This window comes from Poecilia latipinna, unplaced genomic scaffold, assembly GCF_001443285.1.
Source record: "Poecilia latipinna isolate Pla-1442-1.1 unplaced genomic scaffold, P_latipinna-1.0 Scaffold1131, whole genome shotgun sequence".
Taxonomy (NCBI): domain Eukaryota; kingdom Metazoa; phylum Chordata; class Actinopteri; order Cyprinodontiformes; family Poeciliidae; genus Poecilia; species Poecilia latipinna.
In genome coordinates this window covers 21,999-36,661 of record NW_015113747.1, presented here as the reverse complement: position 1 = coordinate 36,661, position 14,663 = coordinate 21,999, and the positions used below count along the sequence as shown (strand labels likewise).

At 36.6% G+C, this 14,663-nt stretch overlaps 1 protein-coding gene across 1 annotated transcript in view; it reads right to left on the bottom strand.

The window, feature by feature from the left end:
• Nucleotides 1–13,141, bottom strand: part of grid2 (glutamate receptor, ionotropic, delta 2) — a 179,552-nt gene extending 166,411 nt beyond the window's left edge. The window contains exons 1-3 of the mRNA XM_015052766.1: nt 13,071–13,141; nt 12,296–12,380; nt 4,175–4,348 (exon numbers count right to left, since the gene is read on the bottom strand). Of these exons, the coding sequence (XP_014908252.1) occupies nt 4,175–4,348; nt 12,296–12,380; nt 13,071–13,141 (330 nt within the window). The remainder of the gene's footprint in view (nt 1–4,174; nt 4,349–12,295; nt 12,381–13,070) is intronic.
• Between the last annotated feature and the right edge of the window lie 1,522 nt (nt 13,142–14,663).

Genomic DNA, 14,663 nt, shown 5'->3' with positions numbered 1-14,663 from the left:
CAGATGGCTAAGTTGACTGGGCATTTTAGAAAACACAGTGGACAGAAAAGGTGGGACACATTTCTTTGCTGATGACAATCATTATTTTATTTAGACTTTTGGTGGTACTGTTTACTTCTTTCTGTTTTACACCAATTATCCAGTTGGAACTTCATTTGCAAAAGTAAACTTTACCATCATCTGAAAAAGAAAAGTTGGATCACGGAGTTTAGTTTTGTTTTCTCTTCAATACAGGCAAGACGCTTGTTGTCCATATGTAGGATTTGTCTGCAGGTGCTGACTTTTGCTTCAGCCTCCTTCTTGTGAATTTCCTGCAATTCTTGAATGGATTTGGCTTGACAATCTTTTCCAGGCTGTCCATGGTGCTGGCTAACCTTTTCCTATCACACTTCTTTTCACTCAACTGTCTATGAATACACAACATCACTCTGTGAACAACCAGCTTCTTTAGCAATGCCCTTTCACGTCTCACCCTCCTTGTGGCGGGTGTTAATGACTCCTCTGAACATTTGACAAATCAGTCTTCTCCCTGATCGAGTAGCCTATTGACCCAGACTGAGACCATTTAGAGGCTCAGGAAACCTTTGAAGGTGTTTTGAGTTAGTTGGATGATTAGGATTTGACCCCATGAGTTTTCAATATTATCTTTTTTGAGAATATTCTAAATTCCTGGGACGTGGAAATTTGTGTTTTACATGCAAGTCATAATCATCAAAATTAGAAGATCCTGCACTATGTGATTAATGAATCTATGAGTTTGACTTTCTGAAATAAGTGCAAAAATTTTACTTTCATGATATAAGACATATTTAAGACACACTATGTGTGTGCGTGTGTTTGCGTGTGTGTGGGGTCAGTTTGAGTTGATGTGCTTCATTGCAGTGTGAAATTGGGCCCCTCTTCGACTGAAGCTGATCTGTTTCTTCAGCCCACTTCCTGTTTCATTTGCCCCATTTATTTCTTTGCCAACCCCTATTTCCTTTTTTTTAAGGTAAACCACTAACTATACATATGCTCGGGATACTTGCAAACAGTTCAGTTTAATGTAAAAATGTGCAAATATTCAGGAGACAAACACAGGATTTGCTCAGTCCTCAGCAGCAGTCTGAACTTAACAGCCTTTACCCATTAAATTAATAGATATGTTGAAAGGGTTTCATTATTAATTAACCTTGAGAAGATCTTGTTTCATGTTTGGACACGCAAGTTTAATTTGGACACATCATTTACAGCAGGAGCTCTTTATTAACCTTAAAGGCATAAATTACCTTAATTCGTTTAAAATTCACATAAAAAAAGAAATATGTACCTAACCATATATTGGGACATACATATGTGTCATGATTATGGTCGATGAAAGTATAAAATGGGATCAGCCTGAAAGGGAGCCATCCACATAAACATTATGACCGCTTTTCTGTCACCAGTGAATTTCCATCTTTCATCAAACGCGTTCCTCCAGGGTCTTGTGTCACAACATCAATCAGGAGAACATTAACTGAATTTTACAAGTTTGTCCCAACACATAACTAAGACTCTTTTCCCTTTTTTCCATTCAATTTTATGGCAGCTCGATGGCTGATGTACCCATTCCTATATACTGTCAGCCGTTAGAGGATTTATAAAAAAAAAAAAAAAAAAGAAAAACACACTCACTTAAAACAGACTTTCACTATTTGGACATAGGTAAATAAATTTGTTTCAGATCAGATCAAAAGAAAAAGAATGGGCTAACTTTTCCACACTGATAAAAGTTTTGCCTCATAGTTACGAGTAATATCAATGTCAAATCACCAAATTATTGTTCATTCTAAAGCCTTTGAATCCAGAAGAAAGCTAATATACCATAATAAAATAGAAGAAGTGCTGGCAGCTTATTCCCGATTTTTAAGCTGAATCAAACTGGATATAAACCATCTTTATGTTACCCTTCAGTGTTCTGAGAGGTTATTGTTTTAAGCTTAATATATAGTTAATTTAGTGATGTACCTATTCCTGCTTTGGCTCAATGACATGGTAAAATCTGTATTCCCTCTCTGGTTTAAGCCTACTAGTACAAAAGCAGCTTTCATTCAGGCTCTCCCACAGTGTCAGTGGTACATCTCATGTTTCACATATTTTGCATCAGATCTGATTAGCTTTGTTTCAGTTTTTTGCATCTTGAAATGTTTCATTTTTTTTTTTAAATATGGAAAATAGCTTTTTCTGACTGTTTGTTCTAAGCTCTAAATAATCTTCATAGTCCAGGCAATCACTCGCTACGCACACAATTCACTTGGACATATTTTCATGTTTTACGCCTTGCGTGCCTTTCTGTCTGTCACTAAGTTGTTCTGGTGAGAGTTCTTGGATCTCTTTGCTCAGAATTTGTCCCAACGCACAATGTAAACTCACTCACAATTAAAACTTAACAACAAACAATGAATGGTCCAATAATGTGGTACTCAGAAAAACCTGTGGTAGTGGTAAAAAGCACTGATGTTTTTTTTTTTTAATCATTAAATCAGTGATAAACTACTATTAGTGGTACAGGTTGGTTTTAAACCTTAAACATGAAAATTTTGTGTAATATTCAATGAGTTGCAAACTTGTTTATTACCAGAGGTAAAGTTCAACAGATAGAGAGAAGAGGTTAACACTTTTTTTCTAATCCTCTGTCCAGATAATTAAAATGCAAAGGGGCAAAATGTCAAAAAGAAGCCACTCCAATTGGTATTTGGTCAGCACCATTATTACTGAGTAAGGGGTTTGTGGTGATAGAGATTGTTTTCTATTGCCCTACACCAGGGTTGGTCCTCGAGGGCCGGCATCCTGCATGTTTTAGTTCTCTCCCTGGTTTAGCACACCTGCAACAAATGATGGCTCATTAGAAGGCCTAAGGAGAACATTGACTTGCTGAGGAGGTTGTTACTACCACTAGGGAGAGAACTAAAACATGCAGGATGCCGGCCCTCGAGGACCGACTTTGGACACCCCTGCCCTACATAGACATGCAACCATGAGTAATGGTAATGCTGTGATAGAAATTAATAAATGACTGGAACATTCAAAAGAAATGTCCAATTATAGTTCATTTAGTTTTCTTTACTTTTTTTTTTCTTTGAATTAATTAATGTTTAAGTAGCTTTTTTTTTCCTGCCTTGGCATTTGCTAGCATATAGTTCAGTTCCACTAAAAGTGAGGGAGGATGTAGATTGTTTGATGTCAATTGAATTAGTTACAGATGGTTAGCATAATACATGCTGTAAACAGTGGAAAGAGTTGGAAGAATTCATAAATAATTGGAATGATGTTTAAGACAATTGCTACTTAGTAAAGTGGCCATTTCCAATCTAAAAAAAAATAAAACATCCAAACTATTTACAGCCAACATTAGTTTTGTTGCTATGCCAACTATGTGATTAGTGGCCAACAAAATGTAATGCTGGACTTCTCTCTCTCCAATAGTTCATCTGCTACACAATCTGTCATTCCTTGTAGTATCACAGAAAAGTGTAGTGCTCTGCTGGGAAACATTGAGTCCTGCCAATTATGTTGTTACTTTTACACATACAATCTACTCAACTATTACTACAGACCACATATTCTCCTGATGGAAACTCTATGGTCTGATGGCTGTGGTCTCTTTCCACAGGACAATGTTCTCTGTCATGAAGCAAAAATGGTTCAGATTGGTTTGAAGAGGACAACAACATTTTTATGTTGTTGGCTTGGCCTCCAAGCTCCCTTACTCTCAATCCAATTAAGCTTTGGGAGACGCTGGAAACAAATCAGACTTGTCCATAGAGACTTACACTCACAACCTACAGGACTTAAGGAATCTATTGCTAACATTTGGTGGCATTATACTACAGCACACCCTCGGTAGTATAATGGAGTCCATGCCTTGACAAGTAGGGACTTTATTTTTTTTTTTAAAGCAAAAGGGTTATTCACACATTAGGTGGCCATAATGTTACATCTATTGAACATAGATGGTTTGCAATGCACTTTAGACACTCAAATTTTGTCAACACATTTAATTACAAATAAATAAATACAATAAAATGGTCATGGAACACTAATCATCATCCACTAACTTGAAAAAGTTGCTGATTCATAATTGTATGCTTCCTTAGCATATTTGAATTTCTTTGATCATCATTACTCTGGACAAATCCCCAAACGAACTCACCTCAAGCTGCTGAGCCTTAGGGCTTTTAGGGTCACAGAGGGACGTGTTAATCCTGTGGTTGTGTTTGACACAGCGCTGAGTTGTGTTTTGCGGCATTGGGAACATCTGGCGAACTAAAGTCAGCCGGCCAATTGACTTCATGACTAACTCCTGTAAGTCATAGTCCGAGATCTCCTGTAAGGGTGTAAACAGAGAAAAAAAATACTGGTAAGAAGTGAAGACAAGTTGAAAGTTCAGGGGAAGAAAAAATGAATGGGGACTAAATTAAACATCTTCCATTAACTCCACCTTCAAGAGTTGTCCAATAAAAATGTACAATGAAGCTGAAAATATACATGCCCGAAAGGCGGAAAGAAATTACATTTGTGTGTGTGCGTGTGTGCTCGTATGTGTAAGCTCATGCAATTGTTATGACCACGCATGTTTGCATGTCCTCGGTATGTCCTTGCAAAACCTTGAGGGAGTACTCATTGCTAATTTTAGCCCTAGGACACCATGTCTCCCAGCTGCTCTCCATTCATGGATTTCCATCCATCCTCTGTGCAAGGGGGTCATATGATGACAAGATGAGAACTGACATTTATCGTCCCTGGTGGAGGTAACGCCGCCACCAACCCAGGCAGCCTTTGCTTTCTTTGTATACATGTTCAGTGATTCTCTATCTCTGTGTCTGTTTGGACATCCTGTGTGAGCTTGCTGATTCGTGTAAATGTGCGTGCAAGTGTTTTTTATGGGGTTGTTTTGAAACCGTCCGATCATGCAAAACATCTTTGATATCTTTTCATTTTCACATGGCAGCACAGTTGACAGGATGGAGAGTACTTTAGATAACAGAGCGTGTACATACATAAATAATTTATCACACAACCTTTATATTTGAAGCTATAATATTAAAGGTATCACACCTCATTGACTAATCTTGGTGGATTTTAATTGAAAGCAATTAACGTTCATTAAGACTTGAGAGTCATTGTGGTATGATCAATGATGATGGTACAATTATTGTTGCAGGCAATATTAGAATACCCAGTGTGACATGTAATAATTAGGCTCTTCCATAGGCTATCCCCTTTATGCAAAACTATCTTTCTTTTAAAAATAAACTGCTACAGATTAATTATGTGCAGTAGTGTATCTTTGTTTGGTGTTTTTACACTCCTTTTTCTGTCAAATCTTGTTTATTTTTTTCACGTTAGAGGTGAAAAAAATCATACGTGAAATAAAAAAAGTTTGAAAAAGTAACAAAGGGGTAATTCTGCCTTAAGGAATTGAATTCTTCAGTAAGGAATTTATTTGTTGTCTCGTCGGGTTAATACGTGGCAAAACTCTAAGAGTCGTCTTCATCAAAGTTCTGAAAGGGATTTAGTAACAAAGCCATCAAAAAAAGAAAAAAAAAAGATTCAGAGTTGAGAGAAATGCTTAACCCTGCTAAGCACAGCAGAATTGTGGGCCAAAACAAAATTAAGATTCACTGCAAGCAGTCAAGGGCATACAAAGAAAAATCGGCTGGCAAAAATGATCCAGACGGCTTCACTCAAAGGATCTAAACTCAAACAAATATAGACGTGGCAGTGCACAGGAATACTAAAGATCAATCCCTATAAACAACAACTTATCAGGAAACTATAATTTTGAGTTTTGTCCTCTGAGCATGCATCTTCCTTCCACTGTCATGTTCCATTTAGCTCTTTGTCTGCATACCCCTGTGGACAAACTAAACAGTCACCACCTAGTATGACTTTCAGTCTCCTCAAAGTTGTTAGTCCTTTAACAGCTAATGTAAAACGAATGCGACACAGATACATACTGAATAGCAGATGCTCGTGTGTACAGGACACAACCACACTCAAGTCATGATAAAGGAGAACTATTTGTGCTCAGTCAGCATTTAGCCCATACTCAGGTGAGTCTTTATAAGTTTACCTTGTCCTATTTGATCTCTAAAGTCAATAAAGTAAGATCAAATGAAAATCATAAAAGACAATAGTTTTGTTTAACCCTTGTGCGTGCGAGGACTGAGGGAAACGTAGAGGACTGTGGCAAATGATACAAGTTTTAAGGGATGTTGGGTCGATTGGACCCCATTTCTAAACACAAGGCTTAATATTCTTAATTTGTTTTAGATGAAGGTATCCATCTATTGTCTTAGGCTTCAGTCATCTTATGCTTATCTGAGATCAAGTTTCAGGAATACATGCAGAGATTCGTTATCAGGAACTCACTGCAGCTCAGACAAGGAAATTTCAAGGCGTTTTCTCATTTTTCACATTTTCAGTTGCTTGAGTCTTGGATCTCAATCTCATTTATTCATTTACCATACCTCATAACTATAATGGAGGAAAAGAAGACAGTTAAATCAGGAGTTTGTTTTTTGTGTGTGTTGTTTTGTTTTGTTTATTGTTTTTTTGCTCAGATTTTTCCTTTTTTTTTACATCAACTGGAAGTTTAAGGCTGCAAGCATTCCCAGAAACATCCAAATATGACCTCAATCTCCTTCCTCATTCGACACCCAGAAGCCATTAAATTCTAGTCTTCACTGCGCTATTCGAAGTCGAGAGTCAAAAGCAAAATTCTCACTTTATCTTGGCACCATTTCCTGATTCTTCTACTTTCTCCAATGCTCTGTATTCTTTCAGCCAATCCCTCCGCCTTTTTGTCTGAGACACTAAACCCTTATTTTTCCACTCTATAGAGAAAAAGACTGTTTCTGGTTATACCTCTGCCACCCACACAATTTGTCACCTTGTTTTTGTCAGAACACACATTCTAAAATGTTTTATTTTTCTTGGAGAGGAAATCAGATATTCAGAAAGCCAGATGATGACGAAAGCAAAATATTAATGGAGAACTGAACAGTGAAAGACAATGGAAGTGGAGCAGCAACAGTTGAGACTCATCTCTCATGCATCTTGGTAAACTATCAGAAAAAGAAAAAACATAGCATGGCTGGAACAGGGCTGAGGACATAATGTCTACATCTCTTAATGCATTCGCTTGCTATGAGTTCTTCATCTGAACAAACCATTAAGATACCTAGAATACTACAATCTAATCTAATGCTAGGTGTTTGCATCATTGTGAACTTTTTAGTACCATGGAATTTTCTTATGTCTAAATTATATGCACATCCATCTAAATCCATCTCATTTCAGAGAGGCTTTTATAGTACATTAGTTTGTAGAAAGATAACCTACCAAATAGCATCTTCACTTATGAGTTTATGATGTTTGTTTTCACCAAAAGGTCTAATGGAAGCAAAATTACTTACGAAAAAGTAGTTTTAAAATAGTCTCCACAATAACAACAAAGATGATAATTGACTGAGGGACAGTTAAATTTGATGAAGAGATTTAGAATGAGTACGATCAAAAATTAAATTATCCCCTAAACTTAAGCGAATGACGGGAAGCAAGAGAAGCCGTAAGCATCTCTTATCATTTCTTGTCTTCCTAACTTCAAATCCTCTGATCCTCAGAGGAGAGAATGTGATGGGTGACGGAAGGATGATCAATTATAAGCTGTGAACTTCCCTTCAGTGGTGCTGGCTGACTGTTGGCTGTAGATAAAGCTGAGTTATGACAACCATAGAGTATCCTCTCATGCATAATAATCTATAGGGATTGAAAGCACTTTTGCACATTAAAATATCCATTCTCCAAAGAAACAGTATTACATTATACATTAGAATGTATTCTAGCTCTTCTGCTCTCATCAACAGTTGATCCATAGCATTTGGTATATTGTGCTTATAACTAAATCGTCGATGAGATAGTTGTGGCCAACTTATCAATTTTTATTAGTTTCTAAATAAAAGCTTTAGTGAAACATGTTTAAACATGTTCACAAATTTGCTCCTGCAGTGAAACTTTATACTGTAGTAATTCCTCTAGTAGCTATAACATTTTACTTTCATGTAAACTAAAACATATAAAACTAACAAAACCTATAATAATAAAATTATCTGTTTTCTGGCCTTACAAATTGATTAATGGTAAGGTTAATGTGATTTCTTTCAGGATTGCGTAATGAATTCTAAGAATGAGTCTTAAGTATGAATGTTAAGGGTTGATTAGCCTAGCTAATCTTTTAGAAATCCTCCTTGTTTTTATATTGAGAGCCTACAACTTTTAGAAGACACCAACTACAAATAGTGGCTTTACAAAGTTAGATTTCAGATAAATGGGAATATTCTTTTGAAATGTCCAAAATTTCTTGATTATTTCCATATCTTATTTATTCAGTCATGAAGTGTTGCTGAACAACAAATGCACAAAACTTCACGTTTCCTAGACACAAAGAAAGAGGAATAGACATAGATACATTTATTATTTTATTCTCTTTACAAAAAGTAAAAGAACTGTCTTATCAATCTTAATGAAAGTGTAGTTTTACGTTACAGAGATCTGGCCATTTCATTGAGAGGATATGGAGCTGAGGCCACCAATACAGGAGCCAGGGTGCTGTACTTAAATGATAATTTTTTTTAAAAAAAAGTTGTCTCATAAACTGAATATATGAATGCTTTTCAAACATATTAGTAACTGTATTTTTTTTTTTTTTAAGTTTGGAAGATTAAGTTTAGTAGTGTTTGTTATGGTATTCTGCTGTCAGATTCATGTTGGAATTCAAAGCACAAATGATGTTCCGGCAAAGAACTGGTAGTCAGCTTCTTTATAAGCTGCTTGACCTTGAAATCCAACAAAGGATGAGAACAAAGACATTACGCCTTCAAAACCCAGAAAACATATTTCCTCTTTTGAGTGAGCTATAAAACTTTATTCATGTTAAAATGACATTGACTTTAAGAAGCAGGTGGGAGAGAAATAAAAATTCAATAAAGAAGTCAGTCACTGATACAAGCGGTTGTTTCCCCAATACTTTGTTCTGATGTTTGCCATATTCCTTAAAGTGCAGAGCCCAGGATTCCTCTTTTCTTCACATCTCCCTCCCCTCTACAAGTATTAGCATTTCAAAAACCACAAAAATATTCTTAAAGGCTTCTCTGAAGTATTTAGAAGCAAATGGTGACAATATTGCTCCAGCCTTTCATCTGTCATAAATATGAGAAAGAAAAAAAAATCTAAACCTTCATATAACAGGGCTGACATTCGCATGGTTGACTGTGGTTGTTCCTGCAGCATTAATGAATGTGGTACATACAAACATTTGTTTCAAACAGGAATACTTGGCATAACTGCAAAAGTAATAGGTCCACTGAGCCTTGTGGCATTTCAGAGAGTCATGACAGGCTTTGACTTGAAAATGGAACACAGAGGAAGAAACTGAGACACACCGAAGGATACGAGGAGTGTTTCTTGTTTTGCACCAACTCAGGCTTCTACCATTTGTGGATGGACCACCTGTTATGTCCTGTCATTTCACAGTAAGGCCCAAGGCTTTAAAGAAATAGTCCATTCCCAAGGAAAGCAATTAGAGATTTAAAAAGATGAAATATGTATTTTCTTTATTGAAATGGCACTAACTATGAAGAAAGCTCAGACTCTTTTTTTTTTTTTTTATGAACAAAATGTAGGACATTTTAAAGTCATTTAAAATTAATATGAGTTTACAGCCAGCAGTAAAAAAAAAAAAAATCATTGTTTCTGTCATGACAAAATTCCTTCTGATGAGTGAATGTAAATATGGATCAGAAAAATTGATCAGAAAGACATTGTAAACTCTAAAGTATGATAAAGCTCAACACCATCTCCAGTACAACATTAAGTATTTAGAACTGATAAGAAAAACTGATCGTTTTAAAAAACATGTCTACTTTACTTTGTGAAAAAGATAGTGAAAGTAATGGTTTCACAATGATGTGAAACCTTAAAAGTTTCACATCTTTAAAAGAAAAAAAAAACTTACTGTTCTGTTTTAGTCACTAAACAGGAGTGCAGAAAAAAATACTAGTGAAATGATAAATGGTATTCATAAAATATCATCATTTAAACTTTTTTCAGCAGCAAACAGCTCAATGTTTATTGTCTTTTCTTTACAGCTATTAAGAAGCTTCTTGCTGTCCCTTGTCAGCTGGTAGCTTCCATCACCGATTCACTTCTTTGTGCTTAAGCTCTTTAAAGTTTGTAGGAGTCCTTTTGTGCTTTTGGCAGCACTCTCCAAAGGTTTTCTGTGATTTGGGTCAGGGCTTATGCTGGCCAGTTTAAACTGTTCCTCTTTTTCTTTCTCACTATTATTTTGTGCTGTTAGACTAAGGTTGCTGTGAAACTGGCAAAACAATACACAGTGCCAAATTGTCCTTCACTTTGGGATGCATTTTGTTTTGAAATGCATAGATTTTTTTATTTAATGTTATCACCCTTAATCGAAATTATGCAATAAAGAAAACGTTGATATACCGTGTTAAAAGAACGTCACCCAAGAAAGAATGTGGCTTATCTTTGAAAGTTAAAGCTAAATTTAATCTATTCTCTAAAAGCCTACTCCCTCAAAAGTGGTTCTTTTTAAAGTCTTTGCCTTATCGGGTTCAGTAGGTTGCATACATTATGAGATGGGGTCTAAAAGCTTCAGGTCACTCTGAAGAATATTAGTTATCAACCACAGTTTTTCCCCCATATGTCTTAACCTTCAGAATTCTGTCTTTAAATGTCTTTTGAGCCACAGCTTTAAAACTATAACATTATATGCTGTAATATTTCTTGATTTACTATGTATACTGCCAGATGGTTTGCAGCAAATGCTCATTCAAATTTAACAAAATTTTGGTCAATCTTGTCTTTCCTTTAAGAGTAGCATTGTGAAATGCTTAGACAATTAACTTACTAAAATGCATTTCTTGATTTTACTTTATGTCAGTGCTGCTGTTGACTCAGATGACAATAACATATTAATTGAGAGACAGAAAATGTGGATTAAGATCCATGGCAGTTTGGTAAATTGATTAAGATTTCATTTGGCAGATTGCAGGGTTTCCCACAGTGTCATATAAGCCTGGCAGGACACCAGGCTTTACTTGTGCCTCCACCAGGCTTAGCAAAGTTTTTTTTTATTTTTTTTATGTTTGCATTTTTTAAGATTTCATAGCTGGTGTTCAGATATTAATCTTCCAATCTTCCAAAAGCACATAATTATCAAGTGATACTTTCAAATTTCCTGTCAACTTTAAACATTTTTTCACTCAAAAACACGGCAGGCTGCTGGGTGAATGACTGCTGAGCGCCCAACCACTGGGCTTGGCAAGTTTTCTGGGGGAAGCCTTGGATTGATACAACTTTGTGCCACTTTGGAAATTCTAAATCTGTGGAAACATATATTGCATGTGGGTTCCTCAAAGTTCCATTGTCATGGTGATTTTATTTAAAACATATGTTCCTCCTTGTTTCGATTATGGTGTATTACAAAAATTACTCCCCATTCATATCCTTTTATTCCATCTTTTCTCTTTTGTTTTTCTTTTCTAATTTTCCCTCATCCTTTTTTGGCCCTAAACCCACCTGGCTTGTTTGTTGATGAAAGGCTCAATGTTAGTCTCATCTCAACACAGCACATAGTTCAAGTTAATCCCAGTACAGTGGAGCAAAGTCTGCATATTTACATTTTTAACAGCGGGACAGAAATAACCTTTTCCTGGCATCTCTCCCAATCAGCAGGTGGAATGTTCAAAGTGTTAAAGTGATGCTTGGTGAGCTGAAAATTACACTTTGTTGTAGTTCTCCTTTATTATTTTTATCTCCTGTACACCCCTTAGTGTGTGTGCGCGATGGGAAGATAAATATGGATTAATGGCCAACCTAGTGGCAAGGGGCAAAACGTGTCATGTCGTGTTTATACTGCAGGGAAACAGAATGCCAAAGACTACTAATTGGAACGAGGTTGCTATGTAGTTTGGAAAACCATGGAATTTGATGTTATTAGTGCACTTTCTTATTTCAGTTACTTGTTATTGTATGTGTTGTTCTTAATTCATTTTCCTTCTAACATTAACACTTTTTGTAAAGCGCTTTGATTTTGGTCGAGTATGAACGGTGCAACGTGGAAAAAAAATATCTTCTGTCTATTTTAAGTAGACATCTATAAAACCAGAAAGACAAGTAAGAACTATTTCAATTATACCTGGAACCAAATGCACAAGTAACAGCGTTACATTCTTTCAATGACCCTCACCTCATTAATCAGGATCCAATGACAATCAAAGGCAACCAGGTTGGTCTCCACCACCTGCAAAAGAAAACAACCATCACATACAGCACTGTAGGAAATAAATCAAAGTAGAAGATTTGAACACCACGTAATTTGGGTTTTTGTATGATACTTGGGGGGGGGTTATATGATTGACTGCATCTTAAGGCTCTAAATCAGAGATATTATGTCTTCTTGGCCTATATAACTGGGAAAAAAAGGTATAAAACTTGCTCAAGGTATCAATCAAAGCAGCAAAGCTTTTTTCAAAAACATGCAAATACCCATAAGCCTGCTTATGTGTCTGCTAGTAGCAAACCCAAAACACACATGCCTGCATTTTAAAATGAAGGTTTTCAGAGTTTACAAATTTTCTCTCTCTTCCAGCAGCAGCCTCTGAAATACATTTTGTGGAACAAAATGCAACGAAACAACATGCTTTCCACACAAAGAATAAGAAAACTGTCTACATGAATTATTAATTGTCCAACTTAAATATTTATACATGTCAACTCGTAGCCAACACCTAAGCAATTGCTTGACTGGAATGGCATGGACATTTTGGATTTTTACATATCCGGACTAAGCTACTTAGAGACTTTCCTGTACTTTTTAAAATAATTTAAATCTGCTATTGAACAACCTTGTTCATGAAGCCTTTAGTATTGAGCAGTAGACTTCACACTCACTAATTTTCTGACTACACGACTGTGTTTTCACACCCCGTCTGTCCTATCCATCCAGCACAATCTTTGCTCACTTATCCTGCCTCACCTCGACTCTCATCCCATCACTTTTAACTGTCTGAATGCTCAGGGGGTTCTTCTCCATTTGCAACCTGCTTAAGCAACCCTACCACCACCCCTGGCACACACTCATATATCATTACCTATAATTGCCTAGGGTGACTATAGAGCAGAGTCCCATAAAACACTGCTTCAACATAAACAAAAGCAACTGCTAAAACGGTGGCAGAACATGGTTAACAGTGAATTAATCCTTCACTCTATCTTCATAAAACTTGTTCACTGCAACATTGTGGGTTACCATAAAACACTTGATTTACCGACAACATGGTTGAAACAGTGACAACAATTCTGTCAGGATAAACAATGACAGAGATGTCTCTGTGTCTGATCTGGTAAGATTTCTGTTGCCATTTGCATATGTTAACTGACTCTTTGGGTAGCATAAATGAAAAACTAACAAAATGTTATGTGTTTTTACGCTCTCTCTCTGCTACCAATCGTAATCTATTGGCAAAAAGATAGTGATCCCCCAAAGATGGCCAAATGCAGTTCCAAACTATTTTTTTTTTCTGCCCCAGGCAATGTTTACATCAGCTAGACAGATAGATTCACTCACAGGTCACATTATTAGGCACCCTTGTGCAACTGCTCGGTAATATAATCAACAAATAACACGGTAACAACTCAATGAATTTAAAAACAAAACAAAAAAAAATGATTGTGATAATGGCTTCCATTGAAGGAATGAAGATTGACAATGCCATGACTATTAAGGCGCTTTCACACGGAACGGAACAGCACGGACCAGAACGGTACGGTACGGAATGGAACGGTTCCAGCCCTGTTGTGTTCGCATTACACTAGGGCGCCATCGAAGCGGTGCCGGACGTCATTATTTTTAAAACTATATAGTAGTGAGAGCCAGCTGTCAACGGAAAATCAACGTCTGACTCCATGACAACCAGCGGCCAATCAGTTGCTGGTTCTAAGCAGAACCGCTTGGCCGGCACGATTGGAACCACAGCTCTTGTGGTTCCATGGGGCCAGGTGGAACCGGTCGCAAGTTGTAATGCGAACACGCTCGGAACCGTTCCGTACCGTTCCGTGCAGTGCAAAAGTGCCTTCAGTGTCCTACAGAATTGTCTATTTCATAAACTACACGCTTAGTGGGATTTTCACACACACATGCACACGCATCTCCTTGTTTATGATTTTGGGAAGTGGTACAAAAAGAGAAAATATACAGTGAGCATCAGATGTGCGAATGATGGAACATATTGAGACCAGAAGTAAAGGGAGACTGTTTGAAGTGATAGAAAGGCAATAGTAAGCAAAATAAGTCCTTCTTGCAACTAAGGTATGAAGAATACCATCTTTGAACAGACCATATGTTGAACTTTGAAGCAAATGGACTCTAGTAGCAAAAGACTACAATGAAGAATACTGCTGTCAGCTAAAAACTAGTAATGCTACATTTAATCCCAGTTTACCAAAAGTTTACAATAACTCAATTGAAAGATGTTTCCTGGCTTGATGAATCTCAATCTTAGCACCATGTTACAAAAGTCAAATCATCTTAAACCTGTCTGAACGTGATAACTGTG